Genomic DNA, 18202 nt, shown 5'->3' on the forward strand with positions numbered 1-18202 from the left:
TTAGAATTGATCTTCAGTAACCCATGCTTGTCTTAATAGGCGACTAACGGGATCGATTAATCTATCATTGCGTAGATCGATGCTGTTGATCACTGGCTTGTCTGGTCCAGACTCGATTATTTACAGACCGAGGCCATATAGCTAGAATGTGCGGCGTAAAACTAAACACATTCACTCACTGTCCTTATACCACTTTCTCGATCACTGGGCAACTGTTTCTGCCAATCCAGCTTTCGCACTTACTTCGAGGTAAAGAAACTGATTTTGGTGTAAGCAGAGACCATATAATAGAGCTAAAACTACATAAGAGGGGAAGCTGTATGTATTGTTTATGTATGAATACTCCATTAATGTAAACAAACAGCTTATTTTTGCTTCGTCAATATGATTCAAATTATAGTGAAACGAAAGGTTTTACAATTATTCAACAATATTTACATCAATTTGTATGTTACAGTGTAAAATAGACAGTTTAGTGACTATGAGGAATGGCAAAAGATTAAACATGGCAAAAGAACAAACATTCAAACTGTTATCTGTGATTTCATTTCATTGTGTGTACCAGGAAGAGTGTTTTTATATAAACAGGAATGTTTTATAACCAGGACGGGTTTTTTTTCTTTTGAAAAGGTTGTCATGTGCTATCAGCTATTTTAAACACACATTTGTCACTACAAACAGTCGTAGTCGAGTAATACAATCTCCACCAACTCATAGTTTATAGTGAGGCAACGCAGTAAGATAAACTTTACAAACCCAAACGTGCACGTAACCCCGTTATAGCACAAGAGTCTGCTGGAAACCAAACATGTAGCCATTGAGCCGCCTGGGTTTGCTGCGCGGGGTTACGTCCCTTTAGCCCGACCGCACTCAGTGGATAAATCGCATACACGAGTGAGGTCGGGTTGAGCGTACGTTGCGTCTCAGACAATTTCACTTATAAAGACTTTAAGTAACGTGTATACTCACGTACACGACTACCAGTCTTTGATTTATTCATTCACGGCGAGAGGCAATAAAACAAGGGGCAGCGAAAACCGTAAGTAGAAATGTGTGTGCTGATTTGCTTACCAATGCATATTGACCCCCTGTCCTTCCTCTGCAACCCTCACTTTGAAGCCCAGTAAAATTCCAAATACATACGCACATAAATACACTTCACATAAATAGCCCTAACCCTAACCAGATACCATCCACTATATCTTAGACAAAACTAAAGTGATTGAAATAACCTTTCAAAATTGGCTACAACGTAAATGTCGCCATTTTTGACACATTACCGTGATTAAGAAATCGCGATTCACAGCGTTATTTGCTGTATGTTTTGAAATGTAAAAATCGGAAAATTACTCTGAGTACTGAGTTTCAAAAATAGCATATTAATGTTCACTGATATCAGTTTTTCATCAAATCTGTTCATTTTGTTGGTATGTTTTCGAAACACAATTTCAAATCTTTCCGCCATATTGGTTAGTGTTTACAAAATCACGTTTCGTGAAGGCCGGTTATTAGACGTCCTCTTACATGACGTAAGTTTCATATTCAGCTGCGACTAATATATCACTGAATTCCTTATACAATATAGAATCAAGCAACAGGTGGTCTTAGTCACCAATACCAAGCGTCCGGGTGAAATCAAACGAAACATAATCTATATTGGTGTGAAAACGAACGCTGTGCTTGTAAAACAACGCAAAGAAAAATTCAGATTTTGTACTGTGTAGCATTTTCTCAAATTTTCAGACGTCCATTCCTAGCATGCATAGGTTCAATACTTTTAGAATATGCATGGAAAGAGTACAGCAGCAAAAAATTAAAAAGCAAGAATACATACGAAATTGTCAAAGTTTCTGTGCAGCGTGACGCCATCACTGACGCAAATTCCTGCAGAACAACGGTAATTTTCAGCATTTCTGTCTTCTTCTCTTACTTACAATCTAAACGATAAAAACAAAAAAAATAGGAACATAGTCAGAATCTTTCTGATTACTTACATCACATATTTAATTATTTTATAGACAAACGATCCTTGAATCAAGGGAAGGGCCCTCAGCCTACCGATGTCAGCGAACCCGCCATTTTGTAATTTTATAAACTATCAGACGTCAACATTGTTGCACATATTTGGAAATTACTTTGAGGTGGAGGTCAGTTGAATGAGAGTAAACAATAATCCGATCCAGACGCTAACAATTTCAGTATTATGATTAATATTTTGCGTATCTTTGGGTAGTTTTTATTAGAAAACTAACTTCATTATCTACATTTCCCCATGTACAATATAATATACGTAGATGATGGCTGTAAGTTAATGTATGTCTATCCTGTGAAAGTTACTGTTTGTTTGAACATTATGTACAGTAAGCCAGTACAGTAAGCCAGTACAGTAGATGTGAAATTGACACATTTCACGTAGAACCCCGTATTAAAGCCTTTACAGACGATGAAACGCAGGCATAACTGAAACATGTATGTAGTTCCTGTCATGTGTCCATATTCAATTTCAATGCTATAATATTACATATAAATATCTTAGTGAATAGCGATTTCATTAAATCTTATAACTAAAGTTGACTATATCGTAAAAATAAACAACGAATGAATAAACTCTTATACATCTTGTTCATGTATTTTGTTATATGCCTGTCAAGGCCACAGGTGACAATTCGCCGAGCAGAGTTCTTTGACATGCGGAAACCTATGATAAGCAGGTTCGAATCCCGGTGTGACCCGATATGTTTAAGGTAACCATTGCTCGTGTGTTTCCCCACATGAAGATGACACACAGCGATACAACGGGAATACTGTTTAAAGCGGTGTTAAAAATAATTCATTCAGTCAGGTCTAATTAGTTTGAATCTGATCAATTGACAAGTGGTCTCCGTTTGTCGAAGCAAAAACAAGATCTAATTTATGAGATTCTAGCTAACAGAAGACAACAATTGCACAACCTTTGGAATGTTTCCCGTTTGCTGTCATTATTTCCTGCTATGTAGCTAACACCCGGAAACACTTCTGCAAATAGATCATAGATGACATATTAACAAGTTAGTAGCACAAAAGGATATGTGAAACAAGTCAAAACATTGATTACATAAACAGTTTCGTTGCCTGTTGAGTGGGTTCCGTCCTATTGGGCAACTTAGTACACTAACCAGTCGAGAATTTTGAGACTAATTCATTTAATTGGATATATAAATATTAATCAGTATTATTTGATACATCTAAGCACTTGTATATTGCAACACGACGCTCCATCTAATCCTTGCAAACACGTCGTGCAGCGTGCTCTGTCGTACAGCGAGCTCTGACAAACAGAAACTGGAAATCGTGGACATCTCAAAACGAGGCTCTGCCGCTAGAAAAGTTTGGCGGTCTGGTACGAACTCGATATTATAGCAATCGCATTTTGCGTTACAGGAGTACACTGAATAAGCGCAAAAAACACATAACAGGTGTAACCAGTAAGCCAGATGCGTTGTGAATCATTTTACGACCTCATCAAACTCGGTCAGTCTGTGACGTCTTAGTTAAGGTCATGTTGCCTACACCTCGCCATAGAATATAAAAATACGATGTTATTAAAGTTTACAATTAAAATTCATTTGTAAATACCATTTTCTTATGAAACAAGGAATTAGATTTCAGTGTAACCATTGTCTGAATAGGTTAATGAGACTCATGTTTCGGTTTGGTCAACTCGGCTACGAGTGGTATTAAGGCCACTAGCGTAGTCAAGTTGGGTGGGGGGGGGAACCCCAATCTCCCCCCAAACACACACACACAAAAAAAAAAGCGGCGGTCACATCTGACAGACACGCACGTAGTTGACCAGAGTGGGTGATGAACGTAGACCGTACTAGACCCGCATTTGACCTTAGTTAAACGTACGTAAGACGTATTTAAGCGTAGTTCAACGTAGGTCACCGTAGTTATGACCGTACTTTGAACTTCAGCAAACACATAATTTGGCCGTGGTTTGATAAAAAAAAATTCAACATGTTCAAAATAATACCTCTACGGTTAGCTTGAATGCGAAGACCCTACTGTTACTGCAGTCTAAGTAAACTTAGGCTCAGTATTATTCGTTACACTGCTATACTGAGTCTAACAAAACCTTGTAGCAGGTCCCGTCAGCTAACCTTTTGGACTGACCAATCAGAACACAGCTTTCCAAATCGTGAAAGTTAACATTCGCACATGCATACCGTTTGAACCTTTACCTCAAAAACTCGAACGATTCCGAATGCTATTTTCCGCACGATCGCTTCGGAGTGATACACGCAATGAGTAAACAGTCGCTGAAAATAGCGTTTTTGTCAGTATTCAAGGATGTCATCTTGCGAAAGTATAAGCAAATAGTAACCATGTCATTAGAAACCCATAAGCGTATATACTGCAGGTCAAATATCTGTGTTTTATGCGGATTTTCGTTTGTTGAGATCAGTGCAAGCGACCAGGGAAGAGAAAATCCAAAAACCGTTTTGTAAGTCCCACCGAACCCTAGCAAGTAGTCGTTGTCTGATTGGTTAAATCCGTTCGGCCGTCTCGCGTTTGATTGGACGGTCATAGGTCGCTCAAAGGTTAGCTGACGCGACCTTCTACTAGGGTTTGTTAGACTCAGTATAGCAGTGTAACGAATAATACTGAGCCTAAGTTTACTTAGACTGCGTTCGTATTTCGGAAAATAAGTACTAGTATAAAGATCTGGGCAAGCAGAAGATGTCCTTCATTTGAAACACACTCTGCTGATCACAGCTGGTGGCTTCATAATATCTGTTTGAACAATGCAGTTGACAACAGCTGACTTGGTAATGTTCATCTAGGTGAGGTCTGTCAATATGTTAGAGATGCGATAACTATTGTCAATTCATTCACGCTCTGTTTGAAGGACATCGCAGTCATGCGACATACTGAAATCGGGAAAGGAACGACAGGTGGTCTTTCAGTATCCATCTAGACGAGGTCACTCACTACTGTCAATATGTATAGATGATTCAAGGTTTTCCGCACAAAATATAATTCTAAAGCGTCTGTCAACGTATATACCAACTTCTGTGCGTGTATGGAAATAGCTGATAGTAATCAAATGCAACTTGACAATTGGCTCTGTGAGGTGCGACTTATGCAGATACTAGAAACGATATTGGTGACATACATTCTGTTGTCAATAATAGCATTTGGAATGATCTGCAATAGATATCATGAGACTGACTATGCATTTATTCATTAACCATTATCACAGGTTCACAAATATGTTGGGTCAAATTTGATCTTCAGCAACCCATATCGTAAGAGCGAACTAATGTGATCGGGTGGTCGTTCTCACTTACTTGTTTGATGCATGCCATCGTATCCCACTTGTGAAGATCGATGCTCATGGTGTCATTACCATGCTCTCTTTTGTGTATATCAATACATATTACTAAAACCGAGGCATACATATATATAGCGTTCATTCGGTCCGTCCGTCCGTCCCGAAACTTTGTCCGGAGCATATCTCTTAAAGTTTACATGCTAGGTTCACCAAACTTCACACACAAGTTAATCATTACCCATTGATGTGCCTTTTGCTATTTTAAAGTTTTTCAGAATTTGTTTTGTTGTTGTTTCCATGGAAACATGACTTGGTGCAAAATGTGTTTGATGGTTACCTGCCCACAGCATATCATCGAAACTATACATGCTAGGTTCACCAAACTTAATACACAAGTTAATCATGACCCACAGATATGCCATGTGCTAAAAAATAACAGTCTTCATCTACGTCCACTTTATTGTGTGCAACAAGTTCAATTGTATGTCAGGTTTCCACGGAAAACACAAAAAAGTAATGTTTCCATAAATTATTACTGTAATCAGTACATGGCAAAACAATTATCTAACATGTATATAAAGTTTAGTAGAGTCAAGGGGAAAGTCTTGTGAGCTACTGATCCTTGTCAAATTATATATATCAATATCAGTCATATCCATGTCCCAAAGTGGGAAGCGGGGGTATGTAAGCTGTGCTCACTTCTACACTTGTTTTATGAACGTTATAGTAGAAGCAAGATGTTTATATGAATATTGTCTAGAATGTCTTTGAGTTGTCCATAAAAGTAGGCACTTAATGTTTGGTATTTAAAGAAGTATGTTACTGTCGTAATAGATCTTCATCAAATATTCCTCTGTTCCTCTGTGATAAAGTTGCAAATAAGTTAAGACTAAATCGTTTCCGTGGACCTTCTTCAACATATCTGTGCATGTAAACGCCAATGTACAGGAAGGTGTTGCTGCAAGAGGTTGAACCTGTTGTGTACTTCGGTATGTGGATGTGGACTTGAAACATGTTCCCGTTTTTTTTTACAATGTTGACATTGACTAACATGTCAACTGGGAATACACTATGACTATTAAGAACAATGAATACGAATTGATATGAAGGCAATGTTGTTTGCGTTATGATGACATGACTGTGTGTATATTTGGTGGTAAGATACCCTAACACCTTTCTGATCAGTGTGTCATATATTTTACAATGTATTAATGATTGCCGGTGTAAAATAAATCAAGAAAACCAAAGTCGTGATATTTCACATTGTAAACAGAAAAATGGCACACCATAATGTCAATTGTAAACCTTCCATTAGGATGTCATATTATTATCCATCAGCTTTAAGGTTTTCACGGCATGTCAGTGCAATACTGACACTTATCAAAACATATCTCCTTCTGATAGCTGAATTGTTGTTTCTCCCAGAATGTCAATAAACGCTAATTTAGATGATAGTTCAACAGTATCTTCGACATAATTAGTATTGTTGATACTTTGTTGAGCATTGAGATGAAATTCTCTTATATGTTGCTGATCTAAATACAAAGTACCAACCTTTGTTTCCTTGTAATGGTTTTTCATGAATACAATGGCAACCTAAGGTATATGGGATCCTCAAATGATATTATAGCTGAATCAGAAAAACATAATTTTGGAAAAAAATACCTTTAATTTGTAAAGTTCAACTCATCTTTTCTCATCAAATGCCCTTTCTATTAAAATTGACCTTTGACCTTACCAAAACATTTTTGTGATGAGCATATATGTAATTTTATTGTCCACAATTTAAATCATGATCTAAGCATTCCGAAACTACTATTTTGGTGAAATCGGTCAATCCAAACCAGAGTTATTAAATTAAGCCATCCAGTTATCGGTTAAAATATTGCCATAACTGACATGACATGTTGCACCTTAAAAGGGCCCCTGCACGCTAGTCACGCACGGTAGCTGATGACAACCGGCTTTAAGTCAAAGCTAAATCATTCCTGATTTTGAAAAAATCACATCCCGTTTGGTCGCCAGAACTGCACCACATTTTCACCATTTTGGGGGTCGGGCTTCTAGACCATCAAGTTGACAGGGCGCAAAATTCAACAGTATCTAAATTCGGTGCAACATGGACTTCTCATCACAGCAAAAGCACCTCTACTCTTACAGTTTGCAATGTACAAATAATTAGATATCAAAGACTCTATCTCAGTCGTACAATCATGTTAACCTTGCGCAAACTGCTCTCATGTCGCATATTTCCAAATTTCCAATATGCAATGTACAGGTAAACAACGACTTCCGAGAAAAGGTCAAGGCCATGAGGTTGCTGCCATTATTCGGGTGGGGAAAGGGTCTACGGTGGAATTTTAAAATGTGAACCAAGCTTTTTAAACTTATTTGATATATGTTTTCCAATTGATCAGTTAATGATTGGTGATTATTGCACTAAAAATCAAAACGTTATTTGTTATTACTGAATCTGGTGTTTGTTAGTTATTGACAGTTTACCACCAATCACCCCGTTTCGGGCGATACCACTTGAGATTGGAATGCGAGGCCGCTTCACGTATTGACTCGTAACCAAAGAAAGAGTTCCAACTGAAATTGTTCATAAAATTGTCATGGTAGAATGGAGATAAACCTACTGTGTTGGAAAATCAGAGGTATATAACGAAATTATAATAGCTCTAATACACTAAACGCCAAAAGGAACGTTACCCCCCTTCCTTAATGACGGAGGTACCTATCTTCAGCTGGCGTTGTGATGCGTGGACGTCCACTTCTTGGTCTGTCTACGGTGATCCCAGTCTGTCTGAAGCCCTGAATAAGTCTTATGACCGTGATACGGTGACATCCGTGGGCGTTGGCAACAGCATTGTATGTCGACCCCATCTGCACCATCCCAATGGCTCTTTCTCCCCCTTCAGCTGTTAATCGTGGCATATTTCTCGTACTTGTGTATCTCTTTATACCCTATAGAATCATTCTGCATATGAAATGGATGTAAATACTGTTTGAATAGTGCTGCGTTTTGGCGATTGATATTGACATGTGTAAAATGGAAATGGAAAAATGTTACATTGGAAGCAAAAATGTTAACAAAGATAATTGTAGATGTTCCTAAACATTTTTTCACAATATCAAAGACACGTTTTACTTGATTTCATTAATGCAAATCAGCAGAAAATGTTTTAAAAGACTGAAATCACAGCAATGATTATTTTACAATTTTACACACTCTACAACGGTTGTTTCATCTTTTAATAGTTGAGAAATGGTGAGTTTAAATGGTTTATCATTGTCCCAAAGCAGAATTTTATTTCAACCTTTCTTTTGGACATCAAAATCACTACTATTGGTTTATTTTGGCATGGACAAATATAGGACAATGAATTTAACTCTTCTGAAAAAGATGCATTTCACCCAAATATGAATGCATTTGAGAATATGTTTTTTCCTGATTTGCATAAAGCTGTTTTGTTAAGCTCTCTTGTAAACTAAAACCTTCTAAAATATCTTGATAGTTTTTCAGTAATTCATAAAGGTAGGAGGGTAACGTTTCTTTTGGCGTCTAGTGTAATTTCGTTATAACCTCTGATTTTCCCCACACAGTATGTATATCTCCTAATTATATGACTGAGTTCTGTCTAGAAGAAATGTTTGCGCATCACGCAGGGGAAGAGGTTCTAGTTTTCCCGAAGCATACGGAAATTAAGCCTTGCGAATTATCCCTTTTGAACTACGTGGCTGATTGCACAACTAAATCTGATTGCAACCAATCACGAATCCTGAACACTAGCACCATGAAAGGGCCGTATTTGAACAGAGGTTCGTAGGAAGATATGACAAGTAACTCCAGTGGGAAGAGAATGCTGGATACGATGACCAGCTAATTACACGCCCAAAACAGGACACATCCTCAAAGTTTCGTTATTCAAATACATGTCTGTGGATAAAAACAACACTTAAAGCATAATGGTTGACAGTATAAATCAAACATGTTGATATTTTCACACTGGCGTTCGTTTTTTTCAAATTCTAAATGTTTCCATTGTCCGAAAATAGTTCGCTTCCACTCTTTTGCAAATATAGACATTAATTCTAAACAGTTGACCAGTTTTGGGTCTGTTTGATATTGTTGTTGATGACAGCTTCTACATGTGATACTATTTCCACAGATGCCAAATAGCTAAATGAATAGATTCATCATTGAACCACACAAGAAAAAGGAAAGGACCAAGTACCCACCCCTGTGGCACAACAGCTTTTAACACGCCAGCATAGTCAATGGCTTTGCGGTTTGTTACGTAGTCAAACAAGCCCTCGTTGACCGTGCGTTATTTGATGGGTTCACTCTCACTTAGCCTGAGTCTTCCTAAAAAGGTCCTACAGTTTATGGAATTTCATGAATTACTTTGAATTGGTGATAGTAAATAGCATTTCAAACTTGTGAACAACTTCTGAATGTACTGGGTTAATATTTCTAATTTTCAGAGATTTTTAACTATTATTATTCGTCACATGCCCTTGACCAGAAATGGTATATAGCCTTTAAAACCTACAGTTTATGGAATTTGAACATGTTCTCTGGTTGGTCATAGTAAATAGCATTTCAAACTTAGGACAACATTGCACTATGGCTAGATGAGAGATGCGAGCCAGGTAATTAGCATTAGCCACTGAAGCGTGAGCCTTTGTTCAAGGGCTATAGTCTATATCTACACTGCAACACGATTGACGATGTATGCAAGTGCGAGTGTAGTTTAAACAATATTTATTCTTGTACCACTAGTAGTGTACAGTGGGATTGACAAACAGTGTTTCCCCTATATTAATGTCTCTCCCCAAACTAATACATATTACAACAGTCCTTCAAAGATTAGATAACGCAGTGTCCAAGTTGCATCCCAGTCTAATACGACAATGTAAAATTTGGTTATTTCTCAATCCATAGTTCTGCACAATTTCGTGTCCACTTGTGACTTATAGGCTGTCCCACCGCCAAGTGTCACTAGAGGATTGGTCCATACAGCAATACATATGTGAGTGGAATTTGTAAGTGTAACAGTTATAGAGGATATTATATGAGTACCCATGTCATACTATGTTTACGACACGAGTGCCTAAATGTTGGTATTACATTTTCTGTAATTCTGTAATAATACCATATCAATGTATCTCACTTTAATATATAACTAACCTTACAAACAGCATTTCCTAATCATGACCATTTTGTTGATACAGATATTGAATGACTCAACACACGAAATATGAAAAATGTAAAGAAATTCAAATAATACCATACCAATGTGTCTCACTTTAATACAAAATTCACGAATCTCACTAATTGAGCATTTTGTTGATACAGACTATATGGCTCATCTGGACATGCGTTATCAAAACACTAACCCTGGTCAGCCAGATCCCACTCTGACTATGTGAGAGAGCTGTTTTGACAGAATCTGGCTAAGTGAGAGGACACCATTCAACGTATCGACTATTCAAATCTTTATTTCTGATACTATGAGGCCACGGGCCTATGAGTACAAAAACACCTCATCGGTGCAGACTTGAAATAAAATGTTAACAATGAAAGCATGTATAATATATACAATCTTAATATGACAAAATTGATTTCCTTTTTTCGAATGCATAAAACAGATATTTAGCAGTATTCAAGGAAATGTCTTCATTTTTGGATGATAACAACGAATTGAATTTTAGTATATTGGGGAAAACATAGAATTGCGACAAAAGATATTTACGTCTTAGTTCAATGTAGGCTGGACAGATAAGTAAGAAGTGATATTCATTTTCAATTACGTTTAAGTTACACATTTTGCATGTTCTTTGTTCCCGGGGAATGTTATAGTAACGTCCTCTTTCAGTTTCTAAACTATGGGAACTTAACCTAAATCGTGATAAACAAGATCTATATTTGGATACAGTAATATGAGTTAAGTATGTTTCACAAGAAATCGTTAATTTAAAATTACAATACGTAAACATTTTGGGGCTCTCAGATAAATCACTATGGCAAACTTGCCGAAAATTATCTTTCAGTCGTTGAAAAAACATTTTAACAAAAACGTTTTTATCTCCGTAAGTGTGTGATACCCAAACATCACTGTGATACCCAAACATCACCGACTAATTGGTGGACCGTAGATTGACTGGCTTGGAGAACTTGTTATTATGAAATTCGGGTATAAATGATACTCACTCTGTGTCGATTTCTTCTATTTACACTTATTCTAGTTTATGCTTAAACTATTTCCCAGATTTATACGGTAGCGCCAGCATTAATCACGTGCCCTCGTGTCTTTGCGAGGATTAAAGATTTAAAAATATTGTGTTTGAGATGGCCCCGACTCAAAATGCTTCACAGTACAATTCATGCTGTATTGTACGGTAAAGCATTTCGAGTCGGGGGTCATCTCAAATTTTTATATATTTTTTTAAAATCTTTAATCGTCGCAAAGACACGAGGGCCTGTGGCATTGATCCCGGTAGACTGGTTGGGAATCTATTTCAAATCTTCTGAGGTTACGCACCATTTTAGGATCTTAAATGATAAAATGATAAAAGGCGCTTTCAATCTCCTTGTTTTGGTATTAAAATAAATCGTTCTAGTGTCAGCTTGCACAAACACCGCATTACCTGAACAAAATAGTGAATCTGAACATGAAGTTCCATGGGAGATAGATGGAAACACGCTCCCTTTTATCTCTGCGCACTTATGTTTTGTAAGTACTCTTTAACATTCCAGGGGCGGTGGCGTAGCTTAGTGGTTAAAGCGTTCGCTCGTCACGCCGAAGACCCGGGTTCGATTCTCCACATGGGTACAATGTGTGAAGCCAATTTCTGGTGTCCCCCGTCGTGATATTACTAAAAGCGGCGTAAAACCATACTCACTCACTCACTCTTTAACTTTCCACAGATGTCGTAAAATATACACGTTTAAATAGTTGCCTTTCCAAAACATTCTAAAGTTCACAATATGGAATTTCAGTTCGGAAAACACGTAACTTACATGGGTGGAATGTTAAGTAATGTTTGGAAACTGACCCATTTCCATGTATCCGTAACAGAGGGATGATGAAGAGAGGAGTATTTATCAGCAACCCAAAAAGCCAAACATCGGTAGTAACAAGTAACGTACATTCTATCTCATACAGTGTTCGAATTGATTCCAGTCTCGTCAATTATCGGATTCTCTGTCGCGCTGTCAGTATCGTCTAATTAGTGGTATTTGGCTTTTGACAGGCGTGGATCATGTCGCGCCCGTCTGGGAACAATTGTCTGTGTAATAAGCTTACCCTTGTATCGATAACAATACATCGCCATGTCGACCACTGATTGTTATAAACCGGACATGCGCAGACACGGACAGGAGTCAACCTGCGGTCTTAATATCACTGATTGACATTTTGCAATTGACATCAGTTGAAAACAAGAGAGGGCGTGAAAGGTAAGTCAAGTTGGTGCTCTCATTTTTAATTGAGGAACAGTTTTATTCATGGGCTGTGTGTCAAGCTTCATATGGTTGTACATAAGGTAAAGTTACTGTCTGCAGGTTGAAGAGAATTGATTTATGATGCGAATATGTTGGTTTAGTTCACAAGTAGTGGACACTGTCGCTAACAGTGGTGAAAATAGAACATCGATAAAGCAAGATACCCATTGGTTCCAAATTTAATTCCATATCGGATGCCCTAAAGATACCTTTGTGGGGGGTGGGGATTAGACAATCTGACAGCCCCTGAACCTCATTATTCTCCCATCCGCCCAGCCCTCTCTGTTAGGCTAAAGCTCTAAATGAAGCAAGACTAGATTTCCTAAGGTTCGGAATCTCCCTTGTAATTGGGGCCTTTTTCAATTTAATATGATTTATTTGTTTTTGTCAATTATATATTCAGAGACTAAATATAACTGTCAGTCGAAGGTGGGGATGTTAAGGGGTGGGGGGGGGTAGTATTATGTATGTATTACTTAAAATATATGTAGTCCAATATTGCAGTTGACAACAAGTTGATGACGTTTTCATCAGGATTTACGTTTTTCGAGATAAAGCCTTCGGCTGTAGCCCTCGCCTCGCAAACCCTGACAAGATGTCTAAAATATGCATGTTGTTCTTGGTTTACTGTTAGGGTGTGGGTGAGGGTCAGTTCATTGTATTAACTACAGTGAGACCTCGGATACCCGGACACCAGATATCCGGAAACCTCGCCTTCCGGTCAATTTTTAGAAAAAACATTCTCTTACGTTATAAAAGTGACTGTCTATAACGGATATTCGGTTTCCGTTTCCGGACGGTACATTTTACAAACAAACCCGCTAAATCAACACAAAGTTGACTCACCTATCCGCACGAAGCTTTGATCTACCGCTAACCGTGTGAAGGGAAGTGCGAGAGTCCCACGTGTTTTGACACGAGACGTGGTGTCATATATATTATTGTGTCTACTCACGGATCGAATCGAAGTGTAGTTGACAGAAAATGCATAATATAGCTTCTCTAAATATCATATTTATTGTAGCAACAAACTGGCTTGCTTATTTTACCCCATTCAACAATCACGAACTGATTACCGCCTCGTTTTCCATTGACTGCTAGTTTACAATAACATAGGTAAAAATGTGTGAATTTAAATGGCTTCCGTATTTTACCCCATTCCATGTGCGTACCACGTTCATGAGGGTCCGTATAACCTTAGTGTTGATTATATATATTTTACATAAAAACTGTAAATAAAATTCTTTGGGTTAAATAATAGTATTCTGTATTATATTTTACTGACGACTGCGTCAGAATTCATCCCGTTATATATTTGTGCATGTTTGAACTTGTTCGCCGGGTATATGCAGTATCTTGTTTTATTACAGAAACTAATAATGATTTTCAGCCAATCGATCCTATATAAATACATAAGAATGTTTAACCATCGCTTCATTTCCACTGTCAGTCATGGAACATGTTGTGTAGTTGCCATGACTACACATAAACAACAAAATCACTTGACCACGTTCAGATTATATAATCCCTCAGCTAGAAGATTACTGAAACATCCTCCATGATGTGTATCGGTTACATAACAAACAACGACCGTATGCTTTATCCCTCCTCGGGGACATACTAAGTTCTCGTGTGTTCTTGGGATATTCCCTGTTCATAGACAGTATGCGGACGATTGTTTTGACATATCATCGATCGGGGCCTTATGGTCAATCTATACAGCCCCGATCGTGGAATTAGCCAAGCGTCTTAAAGGGATTTAATGTTAATCGGATGTGTGATCATTAGCGTTACATGGTGCAGGTCAAGTGAGAAAAACATTGTGTCTGCGTATATCGGGCTTAAAGCACGTTTTTCTGTGAGCCATTCATATACTTTTCACCGTTTTCTTTTGTATTTTTCTTCCCATGTCTATCTCTGATAATCGAGAGTGAGACTGGTTATTCTCTGGCCTTGGCGTTAACATAATCTTTCTGATCTTGAAACCTCGAGGTATCGGGCTGAAGTAACATCGTTACACCAACCACTGGTTTGTCTGGGCCGGACACCATTACTCACAGACTGGAATGGCGTTACATTTTTGATTGGCATTTGGAGTGAGTGATTGAAGTTAGTTTTACGCCGTTTTGTTTAGCAATATTCCAGTAATATCACGGCGGGGAACATCAGAAATGGGCTTCACACATTGTACCCATGTGGGGAATCGAACCCGGGTGTTCGACGTGACGAGCGATCGCTTCAACCACTAGGCTACCCCACCGCCCCTGGCATTTGGAAGCTGGCATGACCAACAGGAACGATTTTTTATGAATAGACAACTTCTTTATTGCAATGGATGCGACGTTACGATGTAAATGCACCCTTATCAAGCAAGTGATGATTAAAGCTCCTTGGAACAGTTCATAATTGATGGCTAGGGGGTGATGTTGATTTTAAGGGGTGGCCCATTTTGTTGGGGGAACAACTTTCTACACGTGTACTTGGGTGGGGGTGGGGATCAGCAAGTTTGTACATACAGTCTTTTAAAGATTATGCTTAAAAATCATTGAAGGGGGATGATTGATTTGGATATGACATGCAGGGGTCACTTATTTTGTACATAAGTTGGGGGTGGTGCTTCTCCATAGAAATCAATGGCATCTTTTGCAACCTTTCTTTTCGATACCGACTTTTAAAATGTAATTTATGATGATCCTCAGGTACATCTAAGGAAGATTCGTGATTACAGTGAACGCTGCTTACAGGATGGCCTTTCAAGATGTCTTTTGGAAACAGGTTTTTAAAAGAGGTAAATATCAGTCTTCTGTAGAAAAGTATTTTTGATGTGTTTTCGGATAAGTGTACCGGTACTATACGTTTCTGCCAGTACTGGGAGGTAAGGGAATTGCCTTTGTCTGACTGGGCATTTATATACTGTCTCCAAAAAGAAACGCATAGGTGTATTTTCACGAATTTGATCTGCTAACTTTAAAGTGCGTTAACACATGTAATTTTTAATCAGTTGCAGTCAGAGTTCACAGTATAAAAGATCAAATGTCCGTTAACATGTATAGCTTATAAAAGATTCAATGAGTGAAGGAGTCCGTTCTCAGTTGGGTGTTGTCATCAATATCTGTTGTGGCCACCATGAGCCCCAAACTGCTCTGCACCCTCTCGGCATGGACGGAATAAATCTTTGAATTCGACCTTATGGAATTCTGGCCCATTCCTCTGCAATGCCTTCAGAACAAAAAATAAACGAATTCAGTTGACAGATAATTGTCGTTAGTTCCTCCTTAGGCCATGTTTAGCAGATTTTTTAGTTCTAACTCAGAAGACCCAATTTTCTGTTCATTTGACGAGTATATGGCGTCTATCCATGGCGTCCCTCGAGGTTATGTTGTTGACAATGATGATGAAATGACGGAAACACTCACCGAATCCTGCATTTGTTTCAGATCGGAGACTGAAGTATATGGTTCTGCTTGGTATTGCCACCATTGTTGTGTACGTGTTACACATGCCTAGCCGTCTACCAGCAGCCGTGGAACGTTCAAAATATGACGTCAAAGATGGCAGCGAGCAGAGACAGCAGACATTTACAGAAACTGCAACCCAAATTGGAAATAGAAAACCCCCAAACAATATATCGGAAAACCGAAATAAACATTTCATTATATGTATGGAATCTGGTCGCCTTGGAAACGCGATGTTTACTTATGCATCAATTTACGGAATTGCTTCCAAAAAGAATATGAGTGTTGTCATCGATGAAGGAAATCCGCTGGTGAAACATTTCAAACTGGACGCTAAAAGCATGAAGATACAGTCACTGAGTGGTTATTTGAAATTGGTCGAAAAAAGTTCTTGTGACTTCGACCAAGCATTGATGAATTTCGACCCAAACAGAAATGTCATGATAGAGCGTTACTTGCAGTCCTGGCGCTACTTCTCTCACGTTGAGGACCAAATCCGGAGTCAGTTTGATTTCACAGATTCTACAAAAGCATCGGCTGATGGTATTCTTAACAAGATTCGTAAGGAAAGGTCTTTGTCCGCCAACGCGAGCGCCACCTTAGTGGGCATTCATTACCGAAGAGGGGACTTTGTGGAGAAACATTTCAAAGATTTTGGATATGCGCTTGCTCCCGTGGAATATATTCACCGTGCAATGAAGTACTTCCGCTTGAAGTATAGTAACGTGACGTTCGTCCTCGCCACCACATCCGCTGAGTTTATAAAGGATGTTTTAAAGGAGAACGATGTCATACATGTGGCTGGGGAAAGTGCGATAGTAGATATGGCCATTATGGCTAGATGTGATCATTTGATTCAAACTGTTGGGACGTATGGCTGGTGGTCTGGATTTCTTAACAGGGGCAGTGTTGTGTATTACAAATACCCAGCCAGGGAAGGATCAAAGCTCCGAAAAATGTTTGGTGGAGACTATTCCAATTTTTTCTACCCGAAATGGATCGGAATGGACTGATTATTGGCACTATGTTTATCAACTGTTTGAACCAGTGGGATTCCAGATGCAATGGGTTCCCAGCATTCTATGCATTTCGTTGGAAGAGAATAAATGGGTCGGATTGTCAGCCTGGGTGATTCGGTTATTTCCGTGGCATACTCTCCCGACGTCGCGAGTCATTACTCGCGGTATCAACTGGAGCTGTGACGATATATCGTAGTACCGATAGTCGTGATACTTTATCTGACGAGATATATATCGATACTCTTTTTCTTATCGTGATATGTATCGTTGACCTTAAGATTATTAATTTTCACCATAAATTGGCGGTTATGTCAAAATTTACACTGTTACTTGCTATCAAAGTATACATTTTAAAAAGAAAATAACTAAAGATAGCATATCGTGATATCGAATCGAATCGTATCGTTCCAAGATATCGCAATACGTATCGTATCGTGATATTTCTGTATCGTCACACCTCTAGTATCAACCACGTGTAGCGTTTAACACATGCTGTCATGCCAGATGTTAAGGAGTTGTTGGTTCTCACAGGCGCACGATATAGAGTTCAATAATACAGAGGACCACAAATCTCGAGTCTTTAAAACAGCTCAGGTGCGAACTCATCATTTAGCTGTGGAGGATCATTGCCTTTACATCCACCTCCATGATGATTTAGAACCAAGACAACCGATTCAACCAGAGAGACAAAAGGGGGATTGGCTCAAGCTGATTGTGTCATGTTGACGTTTGGGGTCTCTAATGACCCGATTACTTACAGAGCCCTATGATAAACCTTTAATATTGCTGTTTACAATAACAGGCTAGTTTATGTGTTTGTAATTTTATGCATTAAAATATGGTTTGATACGTTTTCATTTCGAGTCAACTCAGTAAATTGCTTTCCATTTACTCGTGAAAA

At 38.4% G+C, this 18202-nt stretch overlaps 1 protein-coding gene across 2 annotated transcripts; it reads left to right on the top strand.

The window, feature by feature from the left end:
• The first annotated feature begins 899 nt into the window (after positions 1-899).
• LOC124282283 (galactoside alpha-(1,2)-fucosyltransferase 1-like) lies at positions 900-17651 on the top strand. 2 transcript variants are annotated; one of them, XM_046718237.1, is made up of 3 exons: positions 900-1039; positions 15527-15615; positions 16265-17651. In XM_046718237.1, the coding sequence occupies exons 2-3, from the start codon at positions 15573-15575 to the stop codon at positions 17293-17295; spliced, it is 1074 nt and encodes a 357-aa protein (XP_046574193.1). In that variant the 5' UTR covers positions 900-1039; positions 15527-15572; the 3' UTR covers positions 17296-17651. The 2 variants fall into 2 exon arrangements, with proteins under 2 accessions (XP_046574193.1, XP_046574192.1); XM_046718236.1 differs by lacking the exon at positions 900-1039 and having other exon boundaries at positions 15499-15615.
• The last annotated feature ends 551 nt before the right edge of the window (positions 17652-18202 follow it).

The sequence above is a fragment of the Haliotis rubra genome, unplaced genomic scaffold, assembly GCF_003918875.1.
Source record: "Haliotis rubra isolate DU_JTF1 unplaced genomic scaffold, ASM391887v1 Scf297, whole genome shotgun sequence".
In the NCBI taxonomy this organism is placed as follows: Eukaryota; Metazoa; Mollusca; class Gastropoda; order Lepetellida; family Haliotidae; genus Haliotis; species Haliotis rubra.